Consider the following 20,665-nt stretch of genomic DNA (forward strand, 5'->3'; position numbering starts at 1 on the left):
GCTTCCTACAGATCCCCTTTGGAGTTTCTGAACAAGAGGCAAACCTAAGTTTAAGTAACTTCTTCCTTCTGTTGGAGTGTAAAAACCAAAGAATGTGGGGAAAAGGAGTCTGATCATCCTTTTTAGGTGAATAGGTTCCCCTGGGAAAAAAAAATCTAATCTGGACAATGTTTGAATCCTTCCTCAGTGGAGTGGAAGGAAAATGGCTCCATGGGCTCAGAAGCCTTGAATTGTTTCAGTTGCCGGTTGATGGCTCCACATTTGAAAGTAGCTCCTTGAAGGCAGAGTTGTATTTTTTCCTTACAATCTTTGACAATGCACAATATCTGGCACATATTAAATGCAAGCTAAATAATGGCTTGATTCCTGCTTCAATACTATAAGTGTTAAGCCAGTCAGTCAACTGGCATTTATTAATCAACTACCCTGCCAGCCTTTGTGTTAAGTCCTGGGGATCCAAAGAAACCCAAAACCTACAAAGAACAAAAGATTAAAAAAATGTCTCAAAAATCCAGCTCTCTCTGTCACAGCTTGTTCTTTCAACTTCGTTGTAAATTGATCCAAAATCCTTTCTATCTATCTATTAATTCATCGATCTTATCTCTATCATCTATCTTGGATCTATTTATATATCTAACTATGCCTCTATCATCTATGTATCTAGTGTTGTACCTAGTTCTCTATGCATCTATGAAACTATGCACCCATGACTCATCTATCATCTCTCAATTATCCTTCTTCTATCATCTATCATTCATCCACACCCCATCCATCATATCATCTATCTATATATCTATCATTCATCTATCATCCATCCGTCTATCTTAACTATCATCTATCTATCCAAAGCTGTCTTTCTGTTTTACTATCTTACTGTCTGTCTCTATCTCTCATCCATCTACCTCTATCTATCCATCATTCATCTATCTACCTATCCACCATCTATCTATCCATCCATCTACCTATCTATCCATTTGTCCATCCACTTATCTGCCTATCTATCCATCATCTACCTACCTTTCTATCCATTATTGCTCTATCATCTATCCATAGCAGTCTTTCTGTTTTACTATCTTTCTGTCTGTCTCTATCTCACATCCATCTACCTCTATCTTTCTTATCTATCTATATCTATCCATCTATGTATCCATCCATTTTTCTACCTATCTATCCATTCATCTATCCATCTATCTACCTATCTATCCATCATCTATGTATCCATCCACCTATCTAATCATCTATCCATCATCTATCTACCTATCTATTCATCTATCCATCCATTTATCTACCTATCTCTCCATCCATCCACCTATCTATTCATCTATCCATCTATTTATCTATCTCTCCATCCATCCATCCATCTACCTATCTATCAACTATCTATGCATCCATCTACCTATCTATTCATCTATCTATCCATCATCTATCTACCTATCTATTCATCTATCCATCCATTTATCTACCTATCTCTCCATCCATCCAGCTATCTATTCATCTATTTATCTACCTATCTCTCCATCCATCCATCTACCTATCAACTATCTATCCATCCATCTACCTATCTATTCATCTATCTATCCATCATCTATCTACCTATCTATTCATCTATCTATCCATCCATTTATCTGCCTATCTCTCCATCCATCCATCCATCTATTCATCTATCTATCCATCTATTTATCTACCTATCTCTCCATCCATCTATCAACTATCTATCCATCCATTTGCCTATCTATTCATCTATCTATCCATCATCTATTGACCTATCTATTCATCTATCTATCCATCCATTTATCTGCCTATCTCTCCATCCATCCACCTATCTATTCATCTATCCATCTATTTATCTATCTCTCCATCCATCCATCTACCTATCTATCAACTATCTATCCATCCATCTACCTATCTATCCATCATCTATCTACCTCTTTCCTTTTCCCTCTGTCTCCTCGGCCTCTCCATGCCTACCCTCTACCAAGATGGCGTCAGCTTCGTCACTGGGTTTCAGCCTTCTTCCAACATGGCGACGGCCCGGCTTCTGGTTTCCATCTACCGCCCTCTTTGGGTCAGGTGGCTGCTGGAGGCGGAGTCATGTGACCATCATAATGGCCGGTAGCCAGCCTGCTGAGTTCCTGGTGGCTTGAACCTGCCGAGGGATGGCGGTTTGCGAGGCTCGGGTCCGCCGCCAAGCGGCGGAGGGGCGGTTACTTTTGGCGCTGCTGCCGCTTCTGTGGCCGGCGCCCGGCAGCACCGCGTCTGCGTCCCTCCTGCGACTGTTTGACAGACACGTGGCGCGCTGGCACCGCGACTCCGCCGCTTATGCCCTGGATGACGCCGGGCTCGGGCGGGTGTTTGACGGCGTCGGCGGGCTGAGCGGCGGCGGGGTAAGCGCCGCCCGGGGGCTGGCGAGAGCTCTCGGGGGGGGGGGGGCGGCGGGCGGCGGCCGGGGGGGGTGTCTCCCGCCGCTGCCGCCTCCCGCCTCGGTCCGGCGCGACCCGCGGGGTGGAGGCGCGCGCGGGGGCCGCTCCCCCTGCGCAGGCGCGGCGGGCGTCGGAAGCCGCCTCCGCAGCGCGCTCCCCGCGGCCCCCAGCCCTCGGGGCAGCGGGTTCCGGCCGTAAAGCACCTCCACCGGCTGTAAAGCTGCGGCAAAGTTGAGCAAGCGTCATCCTTCAGCCGTGCTGGGCCCTTGGGGGTCCCGAGGACGCGTCTGCCCTCCCCAGCCCCGGACGCCGCGACTGGGCGGGGGCATAATCTCGGAGAGGCATCCGGCGGGAGAGGAGCACAGCCCACCTGGGCAAGCGGCCGGGGAAAGGCGGGCACTGGGCACCTCGGTGTCATCTTTGGAACTTGCTCTTTCCTTTCTTTGGAGCCCAGGGCTTAGTGCGGTGTTTGGCAGAGTCGACCCACTCGATACCTCCGGGACCAGGGAGGAATCAAACAATCAATACTTACTTTGTGCCGCCCTCGGGGAGATGCAGATGCGGAGGCAGGCAGCGTGCACATCTCATAATTATAGGTTGCTAAGAGTAAATTATTAGTATACGTATGAAGAAATGCTTATTTTTAGCTCATATTTTTACTGATTTTAAAGTTTGCAAAAGTGCTTGACCCCTGTTACCTCCCACAAACACTTCCCTGGGCGGCCGAGGCTATTATCCTATTGAAATGTGAATCTCCATGGGTGGCTAATAATTAAGGCCATAATTAGGGAAGAATCCAAACACACTGTCCAGATTCCTGGAAGGATACTATGGTAGGATAGAAGTAAAGGAGTCAGGCAAAGTGGTATGGAGGGGGTGGAGTTGAAGGGTAAAGTTATGTCTTTGACCCTAGAGGAGGGTTTTGTATTTGATCTTAGGAGCAAGTTGCTGCTTGTCTTCTGAATAGTAATATGAATCCATAAGAGATGTCAGGTAACAAGTTCGCACAATAATGGTCAGAAGAAGATATTCATTGTAAATAGGTAGACCAAACCAGAATAATTTTTCCTATTCAGTACCCTAAAAATCAGACTACAAGATTTTTATAGATTGTAGAGCTAGAAAATAGAATCATGAAATTCATCTGGAGTCATAAAAGGTGAAGAATCGCTATAGAAATAATGGAAGAAAGTAGGAGGGCTTCAGGCAATCACCATCAAGATGACAGAGGTCATTCAGTGAAATAAACATCTGGAAGCAAAGGGGCATAGTAGCCTTGTTTTTTTGATAACCCCCAAAGATCTATGATAAAAACTGTTGGAAAAACCTAAAAGTCTGGCAAATATCAGGTACAGCCTAACATCTTATACTAAATATCAAGATAGGCTCTCATTAGATATAGAAGATTGTGCATATATATATATATATATATATATATATGTATATATATAGTGTCTACTACTGAAGAACGGGGATATAAATGCAAGCAAAAAGTACATTCTCTGCCTTAAGAACTTGCATTCCAATGAGGAAAGACAAACAAGTGGTGTGCTGAGGAATACTTATGTGATTACCTGACAGAACAGCTCCTTATTTATTTTATACAATTCCAGTGATTCATAGGGGCATAAATTATACTTCCAGAAATGTTAAAATTCGTCAAAGTTTGGAACTAGAACAAGTCTTTGTAACACTTGCAGATTGAAAGCTTTAGCAGGGAGAGACATTAGGGAAGTGAGAAATTGGTTTTAAATAGATGTTACCTAAGAATAAGATTAGGATATCTGGCAGGTAATAGCTTAACCTGTAAAAATAATAGACTTCTTCTTGTGTTGTTATATGCCTTGCTAGGGTGGTAAGAATGAAATTACCTAAAATCTTGCAGATTTGTTCAAAAGGGCTTTTAAACCAAAAAGGTAGGGAGGGAGAAATCTGCTAACTCTGTTAGTGTAAATACTAAGTGGGAAGCTGAATAGCAATAGATGATGCCAAAATGTTCTAGGATACAAAGCTTAAAACAAGAATTTAGCACTAAATTTCTGGATTCATTTCTTTCATGAACAAAACATTTTAATAAACAAGTTGAACTAGAGAACCCTAGCTCCAGAAGGCTAATTTGAACTCAAAGTAATCACCAAAGGTTAATAGACTTAAATTGGCCAAGATTTTTCCTTAGCTTATAATTCAGTTAAGGCACAGTGAATAGAACTCTAGGCCTGGAGTCAGGAAAATCCTGAATTCAAATTTACTCTCAGACTTTTACTAGCTGTCTGTCCTTGGGTAAGTCACATAACCCTGTTTGTTTCAATTTTCTCATCTGTAAAATGAATCAGAAGGAAATGTCACACCCTTCCAGTATTTTTGTCATGAAAACTCCAAATGGAGTCACAAAGAGTTCAAGTATAAATAAGTTAGGCTCTTCTGAGCCCCTCTTTAAAATGGAACTTCTAATAAATTTTCATACTGGAGGTTTTTATTGTAAATTATCTGTTATAAAGACTGTCAAAGTTAATTTTTAACAGTAATATAATTTAAACTATTGGCCAAAGACTAAATTTTCAATCTGTAACTGAGAATTATGAGTTTAGAACTTCTAATTCTCTCATTGTTCATTGTTTTAACAATCACAGGAAGACAGATGTTTAGAACCTGGAAAACCTGATGATAGTTTTATGAGAACCACATAGGTTACTGGTATTTGTTAAATATTAAATCAAGTAGGATATAGATTGCCCTCTTCTCAATAACAACATTATAACGATGACATATGTGAGCAAATGTGTAACCAGATTTACTGACCACCAGAAGTTTTAATGATCCCCTTGTTTCTTTTTAATGTATAAATATATTCTCTGTTCAGTGTGGTCATCTTGGATAGATGGTTCCTGGCCTAGAGGTTTCTTGGTAAATTTTAAAGAATCTTTGCCTTACTTACACTTCATTGTTTATTTGCTGATTATTATTAGTTCTTAGGATACAAAACCTAAACAAGGATTTAGCACTAAATTTCTGGGCTCATTTCTTTGATGAACAAAACATTTTAATAAGCTTTCTTTGTTTTTTTTTTTTTTCCTTCAGTAGAGGTAAGGAGGTTGGAGGGAGAAAAGGTGGGATTTCATTCATTAAAAAAAATTAATTTTTTTTTTAAGGTTCTTGCAAGGCAATGGGGTTAAGTGGATTGCCAAAAAACCACACAGCTAGGTAATTATTAGGTATCTGAGACTGGATAAAAAAAATTAGATTTCAAAAGAAAAACAATACCTTTTTTTTTTGAAAGAATATACACACATATACAAATACTACTACACTATTTTACTGATCTTGTTTCCTTTTCTGAATCATAAGCTAGGGAAAAAGTCTTGGCCTATTTGGGATATTAACTTTTGGTGATTCCTTTGAGATCAAATTAACCTTCTGGTATTAGGCTCCCTAGTTCAACTTTCATATTAAAATGTTTTGTTCATCAGAGAAATGAGCCAGAAATTTAGTGCTAAATCCTTGGTTATGCTTTGTATCTTAAGAACTTTTTTGGCATCACTGTTGCTATTCATCTTCCTACTTAGTAGTAATACTGAGTCAGCAGATTTCTTCCTCCGCTACCTTCTTGATTCACTCTCTGGACTTTTTCATCATGCATCCTTTTCTCTTCTTACAAACCCCTTATTTCATTGTTGGCTTCCTCCCAACATCTCCATTTTGAGCAGGAGCAATGATTCATTTTTGAACTTTGCATAACGTTCCAGATTGACACTCCTTTTTAAACTTTCTTTGATTTCTTTTCCTACTACATTCACAAGGTCCTTAATGGCAGGGAATTGCTTATATTTATATATATAATTCCCATTCTTCAGTAAACTCTGTGCACACATTAGCTATTGCTGCTATTATTATTATGAATCTTGACAAGTAACTTCTTTAATTTGTTTATAATGTCACACTAAATATTTAATTTGTGTACCCATTTGGAATTTATCTTGGTATACCGAGTGTGATGGTAGGTTGAACCTAATTTCTGTTAGACTGCTTTCAGGTTCTGTAATGATTTTGTCATAGTGAATTCCTATCTCAATAACTGGATTTTTTGGGTTATCAAGAAAACAAGAGTGATTGTGCTCCTTTGCTTCCTTGTGTTTATTCCACTGATCATTCGCTGTCTTTACCAGTATCCCATCATCTTGATAGTGACTGTTTTGAAGATCTCCCACTTTTTTTCATGATTTCCTTTGAGGTTCATTATTCTATTTTCTAGCTCCATTAAGTCATCCTTTTGTGGTTTAATTCATATGACTGAATAATAATTCATATGGCTGAATTCCTATTCCCTGAATAAATATATTGCTTAAAAATTATTTTTGATTCAGCCTGTACTTTATAGTAATAAATATTTTTTAGATTTGTTTAGATCTTTATTTGTGTAAAAAGTATTTTGTAGTTCTATTTCTATTGTTCTTTGTATTTGGGTGGGTGGATTCCCATGTATTCTATCCTGTGATTATTTTATGGGCAATGAAGAGGCACATTGGAGAGTACCTAGCCTTGAGTCAAGAACATCCTAGATCAAATTTTGGCTGAGACAGTATGCTTTCTATTCTTTTCCATTTTTATTACTACCAGTTAGGGTTTCCTCTTTCTTTTTTAAATCAAATTGATGATTTATTTTATTGATTTTGTTCCCTCAAAATCAGCTTGCTTTTTTATTTATAAATTAATTTTTTTTGTTGTTTTCGGTTTTGTTTATCTTGTCTTTGATTTTCAGGATTCCTATTTTGGTGTTTAATTGGGATATTTAAATTCGTTGATTTTTCTATTTGTCTGCCAAAATCTTTAGAGATATACATTTTCATTACTTTTTACCACATCCCCCAAATTTTGGTATGTTTTCTCATTGTTCTCATTATCTTTTTTTTTTTTTTTTTTTAGGTTTTTGCAAGGCAAATGGGGTTAAGTGGCTTGCCCAAGGCCACACAGCTAGGTAATTATTAAGTATCTGAGGCTGCATTTGAACTCAGGGCTCCAGGGCTGGTGCTCTGTCCAGTGTGCCACCTAGCCACCGCCCGTACAATCATTTTCTTCTTGGTATGTTTTGACTATTTCTGCCACCCTAATCCTTGATGGTGGGATGCTTTTTTTGTTGTTGTTGTTGGCTCATTTCTACTAGTTTTTCTGCTTGACTTTAGACTTTGTGTTGGGAGCAGATTGCACACTCCTGGTGAAAATAGCTAGGCTCTGCTTGGTCCAATTTTGTGTCCTCTTGAGTCCTTCTTCTGCCTTTTCAGGCACTGAATATCATGTTATTCAAGGATAGCAGGGACAATTCAGGTTGGGGACTTGTAAACTTGTAATGTGTCTGAAATAATGTGTTTCAGGGCAAAGTCTGGAGGCTGCTTTTCTTGTCTGAGCTCTTCAAGTTCCAAACCTGTGTTTGGGCTTGAGCAACATCATTACAGGCTTGCTGTTGTCATCAAGCTGGGAAACTCAGCAGGTTCAGCGTGACAGAACTGAAAGCTTCCCATTACTTTGGGCTTTCTGCCCCAATTTCTAGGTGTTAAAAAAAAGATCCTTATCCCTGAAAAGATGCATCTGTTGAATTTTCTTCTATTGTTTTGGCCAAATGAATCTTGAAGGACCTATGAGTTTCATTTTGTTACAATATGGAAAATTAATTACCAAGGGACTGGTCTGAGTTAAGAACTATCTTAAAACAAAATATATAGACACTAGTAATTTTCTTCGAATAATTTCAAATTGCTTTTCAGAATCATTGAATACTTCATGACTTTACCAACAGTGAATTAGTATGGATAATTTTTAAATGACCTGTTTCTAACATTTATTATTTGCTTCTTTTCTTGTCTTTGTTAATGTGCTTGGTCTGAGATAAAACCTTCAGAATTTTTTTGATTTGCATTTCACTTATTATTAGTGCTTTGGAGAAATCTTTCAGTGGTTGTTTTTAAAATAAATTTTTATTAATATAGTTTTTTAAAATTGCCTCAATTTCCCCTTTATTCTTCTTTCCTTTTCCAAAGAACTAGCACACATAACATATATCACATGAATTTTTTTGAATGAAAAAGCAGAAAACCAGTCAAACTAATAAATTCATTGAAAAAAAAATCTGACAATTTTTGTAATGTTCCACATCTTCCTCCAGAAAAGTATATCTTTTCATATCGCTTTTTTGGGACCATGCTTAAAGAGCTTTATAATTTTTGCAAATTCACTTTCACTTGCTTTGTGATTATTCTTTCCATTTACATTGTTGTCATTGTGTATATTGCTTTCCTGGCTCTACTTAACTTTAAGTTTTTAAGTTGCTAAGGTTTTCATTGTATGTGGGCTTTTGTTACAGCACTATTTGTTGTTTTTTCCCCAGCCAATTTTTTTTGTTTTTTGTTCTTTTTGTAACACAAAAACTGCTGCTATTAGTGGTATTTATGGAGACTTTTTTTAATTCAATTACCTTCTTGAGGTATATGTCTGGTAGTAGAATCCCTGTATCAAAGTATAGGGATAGTTTATTTTACTCATTTTTTGTAATTCCAAATTACTTTTCAAAATATTTGTACTATTTCATAGTCCCACCAGCAAAGTGTTAGTGTTCTTGTTGTCTTAAAACTACTCCAACGTTGACTATTTTATATTTTTGTTTTCTTTGCCAATTTGTCAGTTGTGAGATCTAACCTCAGAGTTTTGATGAACATTTCTCTCATTATTAGTGATATGGAATACATCATGTGGTTGTTAATAGTTTTCAATTCTTTTTGAAAATTTTTGTTTATATTCTCTAATCACTAATCATATTGAAAGTAGCAGTGTATATTTTATTTTATTTTATTTTATTGTTTTAGGATTTTTTTTTTTTGCAAGGCAATGGGGTTAAGTTGCCCAGGGCTACACAGCTAGGTAATTATTAAGTGTCTGAGGGCAGATTTGAATTCAGGTACTCCTGACTTCAGGGCCAGTGCTCTCTCCACTGTGCCATCTAGTCGCCCCAAAAGTAGCAGTGTATATTTTAAATAGATATACTTTTGTGAGGCAATCTAGGAAGTAGAGTGGGGTGGGGAAGCCTGGTAGAGAATATTAGTAGTAAGCATCACAGAAGTAAGCCCAGTTGTCATTGATGTGGTACAGGGTAACTGGACAGAAAGATCTTTGGTAAACAAATCATAAGCCTGCTAGGCACCTATTAGAGTTCTCTCTGTCCAAAGCAAACTAGCTAATAATTTTTTTGTCACCTTAATGAGAAATATCATTTAAAAGGCAGAGGAATCAATTAAAAGCACTTTTAGCCTAGAATTGAATCTTTCCTGCAAAAGGAATTGGTTGTTGAAGGGAATCCTGGTCAGAAGGTACTGCTCTGCCCTAGAATTTGAGGCAAGCAATGACAAGAAAAGCTAGTGAATATTTGCTATCTCTTTTTGAGAGTACTGATTTCATAGGATTCAAAGAAAAAGACTTGTAGAATCCTTAGGTTTAAAATTCTACAACAGGTGTAAATCTAGAAAAGGAACAGAGTGAAATTCTAAAGAAACAAAGAGAAACAAAGTTCTGAAACAGGAGGAAAAGGGGGATTAGTTATGTGATGACTGACCTCTTTGTGGATGCACAAGGATTTCATTAATTAATTTAAATTTTAAAAAAGACATAAAAGAACAAAGCAAGGGCCTGTACAGAAGGACAAAAGTGCTTGGGGTTGTTTTAGGAGGTAGTAGGTTTTTGCTTGCTGGAGGTCTTCAAGTTAAGTGCTGAATATCTGATTGAATTAGTTGAACCAGAAAAAGTCATCAGAATTAAATGATGACCCTGTAGGTTTGTTATCTTGTAGTGAAATCTTGGTTGTGATTTACAGATCATAAAATTTGCCTACCCAGACATCTTGGAATTAACTGTTCTTTGTTCTTTATAACTTTATAACTTTTACAATCTTATTTTCCTCTACCCTTTTTTTGACCTCATCACCTTTCTTTTTTTAGGATTAGGCAGTATGTGGGCTATGACTTGGTAAAAGGTAATAATTTAAAGAGGAAAGATTAATTCTTTAATAGTCTCAAATCTTAAAATTAAATAATGAATATTTCATGAACTAGGAAGAGAGCTCTTTAAAACTCAGGTATTAAAAATTAAAACTTGAAGACACATAAGTCAAAATGAGAGTCTCAGGACCTAATAATGCTCTTGAAAAGTTTTTTTTAAATTTTGTAACCCTTGTTAATGACATCTTTTATTAGTATAGTCATACTTTTTTTGAGAATTTTCAGATTACCTCATTTGTTTTTTTATTTTTTTATTTTTTGGGTTTTTTTTTTTTGCAAGGAAAATGGGGTTAAGTGGCTTGCCCAAGGCCACACAACTAGGTAATTATTAAATGTCTGAGGTCCGGATTTGAACTCAGGTACTCCTGACTCCAGGGCCAGTGCTCTCTCCACTGCACCACCTAGCCACCCGCCTCATTTTGTTTTACAACAGTTTTGAAGTAAGCAGAGTATTTTATTAGTATGTTTTACAGATGAGAAAAGAGGCTTGACCCAGAGGTATTATACTAGACTCCTTAATACAAAAGTACTGCTTCTAAAATGTCTTTTATTGGCAAATAGCACAATACATTGTTGACATGCTGTGGTCATTTCATGGTTGAGTTTAACTGAGTGCTGATTATTTTTGCTGATGTAGATGAGACAGACTTTTTGCACATTGCTTCTTTCTTTTTTTTTTGCTGTTGAAACTATAGTGACTTGTCCTACTGTGTTCCCCCTAGATAATTTACAAATTGCAAACTAATTTACAAAAAGACTTAAGAAAATAGTGTGTTGGGGGCAGGTAAGTGGTGTAGTATTTAGAGCACTGACCCTGGAATCAGGAGGACCTGAGTTCAAATCCAGCCTCAAACACTGAAAAATAACCTAGCTGTGTGACCTTGGGCTAGTCACTTAACCCCATTGCCTTGCCAAACAAACAAAAAAGCAGCAGCCTTCCAGGAACTATTATCTGCTAGAGCAATAACTTCTTCATTTTTATTTGCCTATTTTTTTTAACCTGGACTAAAATTGACTTCAGTTTGAAACTGAATAGTCTCTCGACTCTTCCTCTTTGATCCCCCAAATTCTAATTTGGGTAGTAACTGAATCCACTTATACTACTAACATGGTTAAATATGGGCAGGTTGGGTATCTGGTTAGGTGTCTTTAATTTTTTAAAAAAATTTTCAATATTTAGCTTTTTTTTTCCTTTGAACTCTTTTAGGCAACCTCCCGACTTCTGGTCAATTACCCTGAAACATATCGTTCTGAAATACTGGATTATTTATTTAAGGTAATGTTAAAAGAGACATTTAATGGTTGTGTTAAGAGCTGTTTGAGAACTTTAAATTTTGAAAGTGATGCCTTTTTTTTTGCCACTTGGAATTGACTGTCATAAAAGTGGTTATAAATTTAAATTCTGCCTTGCTTTAAATTTTATCTTGTTTGCCTTATAAAATTTAGGTGATAATAAAGTTCTCTGAGCATGATAAAATAAAGGACATTTAATACTGTTAATTCTTTTCCCTAGCCAAACTTTGGTGCCTCTTTACATATTCTGAAAGTGGAAATAGGTGGTGATGGACAGACAACAGGTAAGAGTTCTGAGAAAATGGGACTTTTTCAGCAGTGCAGTCTATATTTAACTTCATTGTATTTGAATATAGACAATTCCTACTTTATGTCTTGGGGCATCTAGGGGGCAACAGTGGATAGAGTGACAGATCTGGAGCCAGGAAGGACCCAAATACAAATTTAATCTTGGACACTTACTAGCTGGGTGACTGGGCATGTCACTTAACCCTGTTTATCTTAGTTTCCTCATCTGTAAAATAATCTGGATAAGTAAGTGGCAAACCACTACAGTGTTTTTGCTGAGAAAAGTTCAATTGGGATCATGAAGCGTTGGATGCGAGATCTTGGTTGGGAAATCTTTATAATTTAACATATTTTTGTTTGAAGCTGATTTTTTCAGATTGATCTTAGGTTTACTGAATTTAAATAATTAATGGGAAAGGACCTAAGGGGCTTTTAAAGATAGTAGATCAAAGTGTAAAGTTTGAAATTCACTGAAAAATTAAAAAAAATGGAGAGACATCTATGATAGAAAAATGCTAAGAAAGAAGGGGGAGTCACTTAAAATCACATTTCTGATGAAAACAAGATCTTTAGAAAAGTAAATTAGTTACAATGGAATTATATAAAATTTAAAATCACATGTGCTTTTATATTATTGTTTTTATTAGATATATGTGGCATATAGTACTAGCTTAATACTTTTTGAAACCTTGGACTTCAAATTAAAAAAAAAGATAAATGTAGGGGACGTTTTTACAGGTTAGATCCCATTATAATAAACTCTATGGGAAATTCATTTTTGTTATATAGAAACTTATTTTATAGAAAGAATATTAACTTAAAATAAGTAGGTCATTGGTGGAGGCCTATGATTTTTTTGATGTACATAATTTGTTTTTGGTATTTGAGAAGACTAATAAAAGCTCTGAAAAGCAAAACTTTTAAACTGTGAATCTCCTGAAATGCATCAAAAGGAGGTTGTATTGTATTTTCCAAACAAAACTTAAACTGTAAACTGAACTCATTTAGATTGAAAACTAGAAGGAACCTGAAAGTCATCTATTCTAGTTCCCTCATTTTGCATGTTTAGAACAGAGGCCTAACGATGTAAAGTGGCCTCTGCAAGGACATGGACACCTTCCTTGTACCGGTCCACAGTGGCACGGCAGGTTGGAACAGCTCCTCTTTGAGAACTCCTCCTCCTCCTTCTGGCAAAACATAATTTAGGGACACCAAAAATTCCTTCAGATTGGGATCCAGGATAGTAGAATCCAGGACAATGGTAGCCAGGACCATAGTAGCCAAAACAGTTGGCACAGTCAAAATATAGCAACTCATTTCCTTGTAGTAGGATAGGGCAAGTGACTGAAAGCCATTTGCTATGTAGTCGAGATTAAGTATTAAATTCTTTAAACATTAAACATTAAATTAAAGCAAGGAAAGAGAAGAGAACAATTACAACTGTTAAAAACAAATGTTTTTTATATGCCAAGAAATTCAAAGGTCACCTCGTTCCCTCCCTTAGTGACCATAATATAACCCTTTAGTATGTAATAGCTGTCATTGCCAAATGAAAACAATTCATATTGTGTATATGAGTACAAAGGGACCCATGTACCAGCTACCCACTGGGAGAAAATTAGGTAGACAAAAGACTTTTTATGCTCAGCTCACAAACCTGAAATCTGCTTCTTATGAGAAGAAAAAGTCTACACTGAAACAGAATAGACTAGGTTAAGCCACTGCTTCTACCCATTTTTTTACTTGCCATCCAGCCTGATGCTAACCATGTGGTCAGAAGTCAAAACAAATATGACAACAAACAATTCTTGAGGTCTCTGGTGATCATTAAACATATTACTTATTAAAAAGAAATGTATGCATAACTCTATCCCAAAATTCATTGCTTTCTTTTCAGTTAACAAAGATAGGTTCATAAAATAAGAACAAACACAGAAAACTGTAATATAAATAAGGACTTTAAGGACTGCTCTGAACCCATTAAAATCACTGACTTGCTTGCTATCTTTTGGTATATTTTTTCTTTATGTTCTTCTAGTCTTCCCAAAACAATAACAGCCTCTGTAAAACTATTAGGAACTCTGAACTATGCCCATACAGAATGAAGATTTTTCTTTTTTTCAGCACAAGCTGAAAAATGAAGCTGAAAGTTGAGGAAAATCAAAATTCATATGAAGATGATGAAAATGGAATTAGGATTGTCCCTCAGTTGAATTCAGAAAGGCCAGGACTGATATTTCACATTATGTAATAGAGTAGTTCCTATGATATGATGTGTAAATTTCATACTATAAGTTTGTAATTTTTGCTTTTTTTCATGACCATAGTATCATGTTCCATGATAATGTGAATTCAATTCATCAAAAGTGTATAAAATGCCTAGTGAATATGACTTTTGCTCTTGTTGAAATACAAAGTTTAGAGAGGATTTTGACCCTGTCCCATGGGAACTAGTAGTCTAGTCATGGGAACTAATAGTCTAATCAAGGGATGAAATGGGATTGTATATTATGGTCATCCAAATGTATTGTTGAGGAGAAGAGGAGAATTGCAAAAGGTGCTTTGAGTTCTGAGGGAGAGGGACCTTAACTACTTGGAGAATCAGGAAAACTTATAGAGGAGAAAGCATTTAGGAAAGAAACACTTATCTTTGTCACCCTTGGCAAGTTACTTGGTCTCTCTTTTACTCATTTCTTCATCTGCAAAATAGATGTAATAACAGCATCTACCTTCCAGGGTAATTGTATCAAATAAGATAGATTTTGTAAAGTGCTTAGCTCAGTCCCTGATACATAGTAAATACTATAAATGGTAGCTATTATAATTTTTTAATGTCATTTAAAAACATTTTTGATGTTTTTTGTTTTTGCAGTACAGACATTTTTATAGATTACTTCTACTTTGAAAGATGTCTCATAACAAAACAAAAAACTTATATCAAGCTAGCAATACCATGGCCTCATATAAAAGTACACAGTGCAATATTTCATGTCTCTTGCACTCCCTATTTCTTTCTTTTTTTTTTTTTAGGTTTTTTTTGCAAGGGCAAATGGGGTTAAGTGGCTTGCCCAAGGCCACAGGGCTAGGTAATTATTAAGTGTCTAAGACCAGATTTGAACCCAGGTACTCCTGACTCCAGGGCCTGTGCTTTATCCAATGAGCCACCTAGCCGCCCCCTCCCTATTTCTTCTTTTTAAAGATTCTTTTTTTTTTTTTTTTTTGCAATGCAATGGAATTAAGTAACCTACTCAGGGTCACACAGCTGGGTAATTATTAAGTGTCTGAGAACGGATTTGAACTCAGGTACTCCTGACTCTAGTGCTGGTGCTCTATCCACTATGCCACCTAGTTGCTCTGCACTCTCCATTTCTTAAAAAAAGTTAACTGAAATTTATTTTTTTTTCTTTTCACATTCATCCCCACCCTATTGAAAAAAGAAAGAACAAAAAAAGAACAAAAAAGAATTCCATATAAGAAATGTATGTAGTTAAGCAAAGCAAATTCCCTCAGTGGCTGTGTACATGCAATGTACACATACAATCACAGAGACACTCAACCTCTTCTCTTCCCTACACACACACACACACACACACACACACACACAGACACATTTTTCCCCTAAATCTTTCACTTCCCTGTAAAGAGCAATATTACAGCTGTCAACCATGTGACTGTTTGCACATGTGGGCCATTGCAGTCTGCACCCCTACTTCAGGAACTAGATTAAAATATAATTGAGAAATAGTTAACAAAATAAAAATAAAAACATAGCTAATGTTAATATGTGGTTTTCTAAGTCAGTTATTTAGTCATGGAGTCATGAATGGTTATTGGGTTGATTATAGTTCCTACAGTTTTCAAAGATGTTTGTTTTTATAGTGACATTGTTATTGCATAAATTTCTGCTTAATTAACCTAAAAAATCCTCAAAATGGTTTAAAGACTAAAAATTGAGTTTTGAACATTAAAGAAATCTTCCTAGAAAGTTATTCTATAATTTCAGATTTGAACCTTGGAATGCTATTTCTTAGAAGTACATATTTGACTGAATCAAGCTTAGTTGGAGTGCTGTAAACTAAAAACTTGTTTCTCATTTCCCCCCTCTATTCTATTTAGATGGCACTGAACCCTCTCATATGCATTATGCAAATAAAGAGAACTATTTTCTGGGCTATGAATGGTGGCTAATGAAGGAAGCTAAGAAGAGGAATCCCAATATTAAACTTATTGGTAAGAATTGTAACTTTTGTTTCTATTTCAGAGTCTGCTTATTATGATCCATATGAGAAAAGTTCTTATTACTTTATAATAATAGTATTATTTTTTATTCTTTGAAAATGTTTGATTTTGGAAATCAATCAAATGTCATCTGGAATCATGTCTGATTGCTTAACTCACTCATTCATTGGGGATGATCTCAGAGGACTTGGATGATTCCTGAAATGAAATTTCTCAAAGGATGAACATTAATATCAGTCTTTTTTTCTAGAACAGGGTGTGATTATAAAGTCACATGGCATTTTTTTAGAATGCATTTCATGAACTCAGAGTAGTTGTAGAAAAGGACTTTCACCAGTACTGTGAACAATTACAGCAACATCAGAATAAGTTTAGTCTCAAGGTGACCTAGTAGAGAAACTCAGATAATAGATTCTTGCTTAGGGATATCACCTTGTACATTAAAGATGCCCAGTATGAGTTTTGATTTGGTATCTTTGTTAAATCTTTGTTATTGTTTTGAAAGCTGCAAAGGGACTCTAGAAATCTTTTTTTTTTTTTTAGGTTCTTTTGCAAGGTAAATGGGGTTAAGTGGCTTGCCCAAGGCCACACAGGTAATTATTAAGTATCTGAGGCTGGATTTGAACTCAGGTACTCCTGACTCCAGGGCTGGTGCTCCATCCACTGCGCACTGCGCCACCTAGCCGCCCCAACTCTAGAAGTCTTATAGGCCAATGTCTCATTTTAAAAATGAGGAAACTGAGGTTTAGTATGGTTAGCCAACTTATCTAAGGTCATACAATTACTAAGTGACTAAGCTGGAATTCAAACTCAGATCCTTTTATTCTAAATCTAGTTTGTCATGTTGTCTACTTGTGTGTACTAGTTCCCCCCTCCAGCTGGCCCCCCTCCTCTCCAGTGTGTGTGTGTGTATATATGCATGTGTATTAATACATATATGTATATATTATAATATATTGTTAAAATCTCACCAAGAGATCATTAAGTTATCTATATAAATAGTAATATATATGCAATAATTATATTACATTTTTTTATCGTATTATATAATGGTTGGTTGTTGTCTTTTGTTTTTGAAGAGGACCAAAATGATATTACTCTGTTGGATTCAAGGTACACTTTGTCTCAGCTGTGCTGATCAGAACAATGCAAACTCAAAAGGCTTCACCACAGGGCAGGTCCAAATAGGCTAAGTGAACATTTGGGGCAAATTCTGCAAATTTGTGCATCTCATGTGTCCTTTGAGCTATTGTAACTCTGCTTTACTTATTGAGCATGGCACCCATGCTGAGGGGTCTTTTTCCAGTGTCTGCCATGTTGCATAATGGATTCCAAAGTTCTTAAATGAATCCTTGTATTGTTTTTTTCCTGACCCTACTGTGAATGCTTGCCATATATAAGTTCTCCATAAAATAGTCTTTTTTGGCAAAGAAAAGTTTGTCATTCAAACAACGTGGCCAGTGCAGTAGAGTTTGAATGCTCAGCAGTTTAGTTTGAGAAAGGGCCTCATTATTTAGTACTTTATCCTGCCAGATGATCTTCAGATTCTTCTTAAGAAAATTTATATGGAAGTGATTTAATTTCCTGGCATGACACTAGTAGACCATCCACATTTCACAGGCATACAACAGTGAGGTCAACAAAATGGTTTTGTAGACCTTCAGTTTGGTAGTCAGTCTGATACCTCTTCTCTCCCACACTTTCCTTCTTAAGCCTTCCAAACACTGAGCTAACTCTAGCAATGCACATGTTAACCTCATTATCAATATGTATATCCCTAGAAAGTATACTGCCGAGGTAAGCCTATTCACAGTATTCAAAACTTTTTCATTTGTTGTAACAGATGATTCCACATATGGATGGTGTAGTGCTGGGCTGATGTGTTTTCTTGGTCTTTATTGTTAGGCTAAAATTAGCACAAGCAGCAAAGAATCTATCTACACTTTATTGCATCTCACCTTCAGAAGTTTCCTTGAGCGAACAATCATCTGCAAACAGAAAATCATGCTCCAACACTCCTCTACTTTGGTCTTAGCTTAGCCTTTTCAAATTCAAGAATTTGCCATCAGTGTGGTAGTTGACCTTGATGCTGTGTTTTTTCATTTGACATCAATGCTGAAAGCATCATGCTAAAAAAAGCATGGGAGAAAACACACAACCCTATTTCACTCCACTGGTGAATGGGATAGGGTGAGACCATTGTCCCTTATCTAGAACCTGGACAAGTATCCCAAATTGAAATTGATGTACAATACTGATGAACTACTCGAGGCAACCAACTTTTGATATAATTTTCTACAAATCCTTATGACTGACATAATCAAAAGACCTAGATCAAAATGATAAACATTGTGTATAGACTTTTTTTTTTTTTGCTCCTGGCATTTCTCTTGGACTTGTTGGGCAGCAAACACCATATTGGCCATTTCTCAGCCCTTTCTGAAACCACCCTAGCTTTCAGGTGAAGGACTATATTCCAGATGAAGGGTTAACCTATTAAGGGAGGACTCTGGCAAGAATCTTGCCAGTAATGACTAAGAGAGAAAAATCCTATGACTGTGACAGGACAATCTATTCCCTTTACTTTTATAATGATGGACAGTGGAGATGTCCTTGAACTCCTGGGGGTAATCTTCTCATGCCATATTAACTGGAAAATTTCAATTGGTTTTTTATGAACAATGAACCTTTGATATTGCAACTCTTTGGAATAGAATCAAAACCAAGTACTTTGCTACTTGAAAGGAGCCTAATGACTTTTATAACTTCTACTTCAATTATTATTATTATTATTATTATTATTATTATTATTATTATTATTATTATTATTTTTAGTTTTAGCAAGGCAGATGGGGTTAAATGGCTTGCTCAAGGCCACACAGCTAGGTAATTATTAAGTGTCTGAGGTTGGATTTGAACTCAGGTACTTCTGACTCCAGGGCCGGTGCTCTATCCACTATGCCACCTAGCCGCCCAATTGTTATTTCAATATGGAGGAATTGGCTACTGAGGTAAACAGTTAGTGACTTCAGCATTGATTGATGACTGCGTTTTAGAAGTGTTCAATCCATCTCTCTAGGATCATGTCCCTAACACTAGCCAATGTAACTTCATCATCATTGAGGAGTTGAGATGCACCAGAGGTTCTTGGCCTATAAATAGCTTTAAGGGTTTCATAAAAGCACTTTGGAGTGTTAATATTGACCTTAAACTGAATTTCATCAATCCTAAATCTCTTTAAGCTTTACTTGTACTTTATTTTTAATTAAAAAAATTTTTTTTCTGTTATATGGAGAGATGATTTTCTTTTTTTTGTTTTATTTTATTTTTTAATTCTCATTTTGTACAAATGTTTTTTTTTACATTAATAAAATATTCTTGTTTAAGAGTAAACAAAATACCCCCTCCCCCCATGAATATAGACTTGCTTGGGTGATAAAGTAAAGGGGAGAGAAAAAAATTAAAATTAAAAAAAATAATAGTAATAATTGTAGGTATGGCCAGGTGACACAATGGACAAAGCATCAGCCCTGGAGCTACAAGCACCCGAGCCCACATCCAGCCCCTTAGACCCAACAATCACCCAACCGTATGACATGCAAGCCACCTGATCCCCACTGCCCTGCAAAAACCAAAAAGAAGAAAAAAAAAGACCCAAAATAAAATAGGATAAAATAGTAATCATAGTAGGGATGGCTGGGTGGCAGACAGAGCATTGGCCCTTGAGCCAGGAGCACCTGGGTCCAAATCCGGCCTCAGACACCCAAAGATCACCTTGCTATGTGGCCCCAAGCAGGCCACCCAGCCCCATTTGCCCTGCACCCTCCCCCAAAATAATAATAATAATAATAAATGTGCTTCAGTCTTTGTTCCAACACCAACAACTCTGTCATGGGTGGATTGCATTCTTTATGGTAAGTCCATTGCAAAAGTTGCTTCCATATTTTTCCAACATTGCCATTGCTGATCGCAATTCCCTCCTTTCTTATTTCTCCACTACCATGTACTATATTTTCTCTCTCCTTTCACTCTGATTCTGCTGTAGTGTAACTGAGTGGCACAGCAGACAGATCCCTGGTCCTGGGGCAAAGAAGCCCTGAGCCCCCATACCACCCCTTAGGCCCAGCATCCACCTGACCCTATGGTCCTGGACAGGCCTTTCAATCCCAGCTGCTTGCAAGAAGTAAAAAAAGAAAATGTATTATATCTGACCACTCTCCCCCACGGTCCATCCTCTCCTCCTTTATTCACATCCCCACCCCTTCCCCCTGCTCCCCCCTCCTTCTTACTCCAGATGTCTATACCCCATTGAGTATATATGCTGTTTCCTCTCCTGGTCATCTCTGATGAGAGCAAAGGTTCCCTCATTCCCCCTTGCCTCCCCCTTTC

At 36.8% G+C, this 20,665-nt stretch overlaps 1 protein-coding gene across 2 annotated transcripts in view; it reads left to right on the forward strand.

The window, feature by feature from the left end:
• Positions 1-2,110: 2,110 nt before the first annotated feature.
• Positions 2,111-20,665, forward strand: part of GALC (galactosylceramidase) — a 77,246-nt gene continuing 58,691 nt past the window's right edge. Inside the window, exons 1-4 of one of the 2 annotated variants that reach the window (XM_074235584.1) lie at positions 2,111-2,384; positions 11,664-11,732; positions 11,970-12,033; positions 16,154-16,267. In XM_074235584.1, the coding sequence (XP_074091685.1) occupies positions 2,157-2,384; positions 11,664-11,732; positions 11,970-12,033; positions 16,154-16,267 (475 nt within the window). In that variant the 5' untranslated portion in view covers positions 2,111-2,156. Of the gene's footprint in view, positions 2,385-7,407; positions 7,497-11,663; positions 11,733-11,969; positions 12,034-16,153; positions 16,268-20,665 lie in introns of those variants that run through there. The other variant, XM_074235585.1, reaches the window with a different exon arrangement.

Source organism: Macrotis lagotis, chromosome 4, assembly GCF_037893015.1.
Source record: "Macrotis lagotis isolate mMagLag1 chromosome 4, bilby.v1.9.chrom.fasta, whole genome shotgun sequence".
Lineage (NCBI taxonomy): Eukaryota > Metazoa > Chordata > Mammalia > Peramelemorphia > Peramelidae > Macrotis > Macrotis lagotis.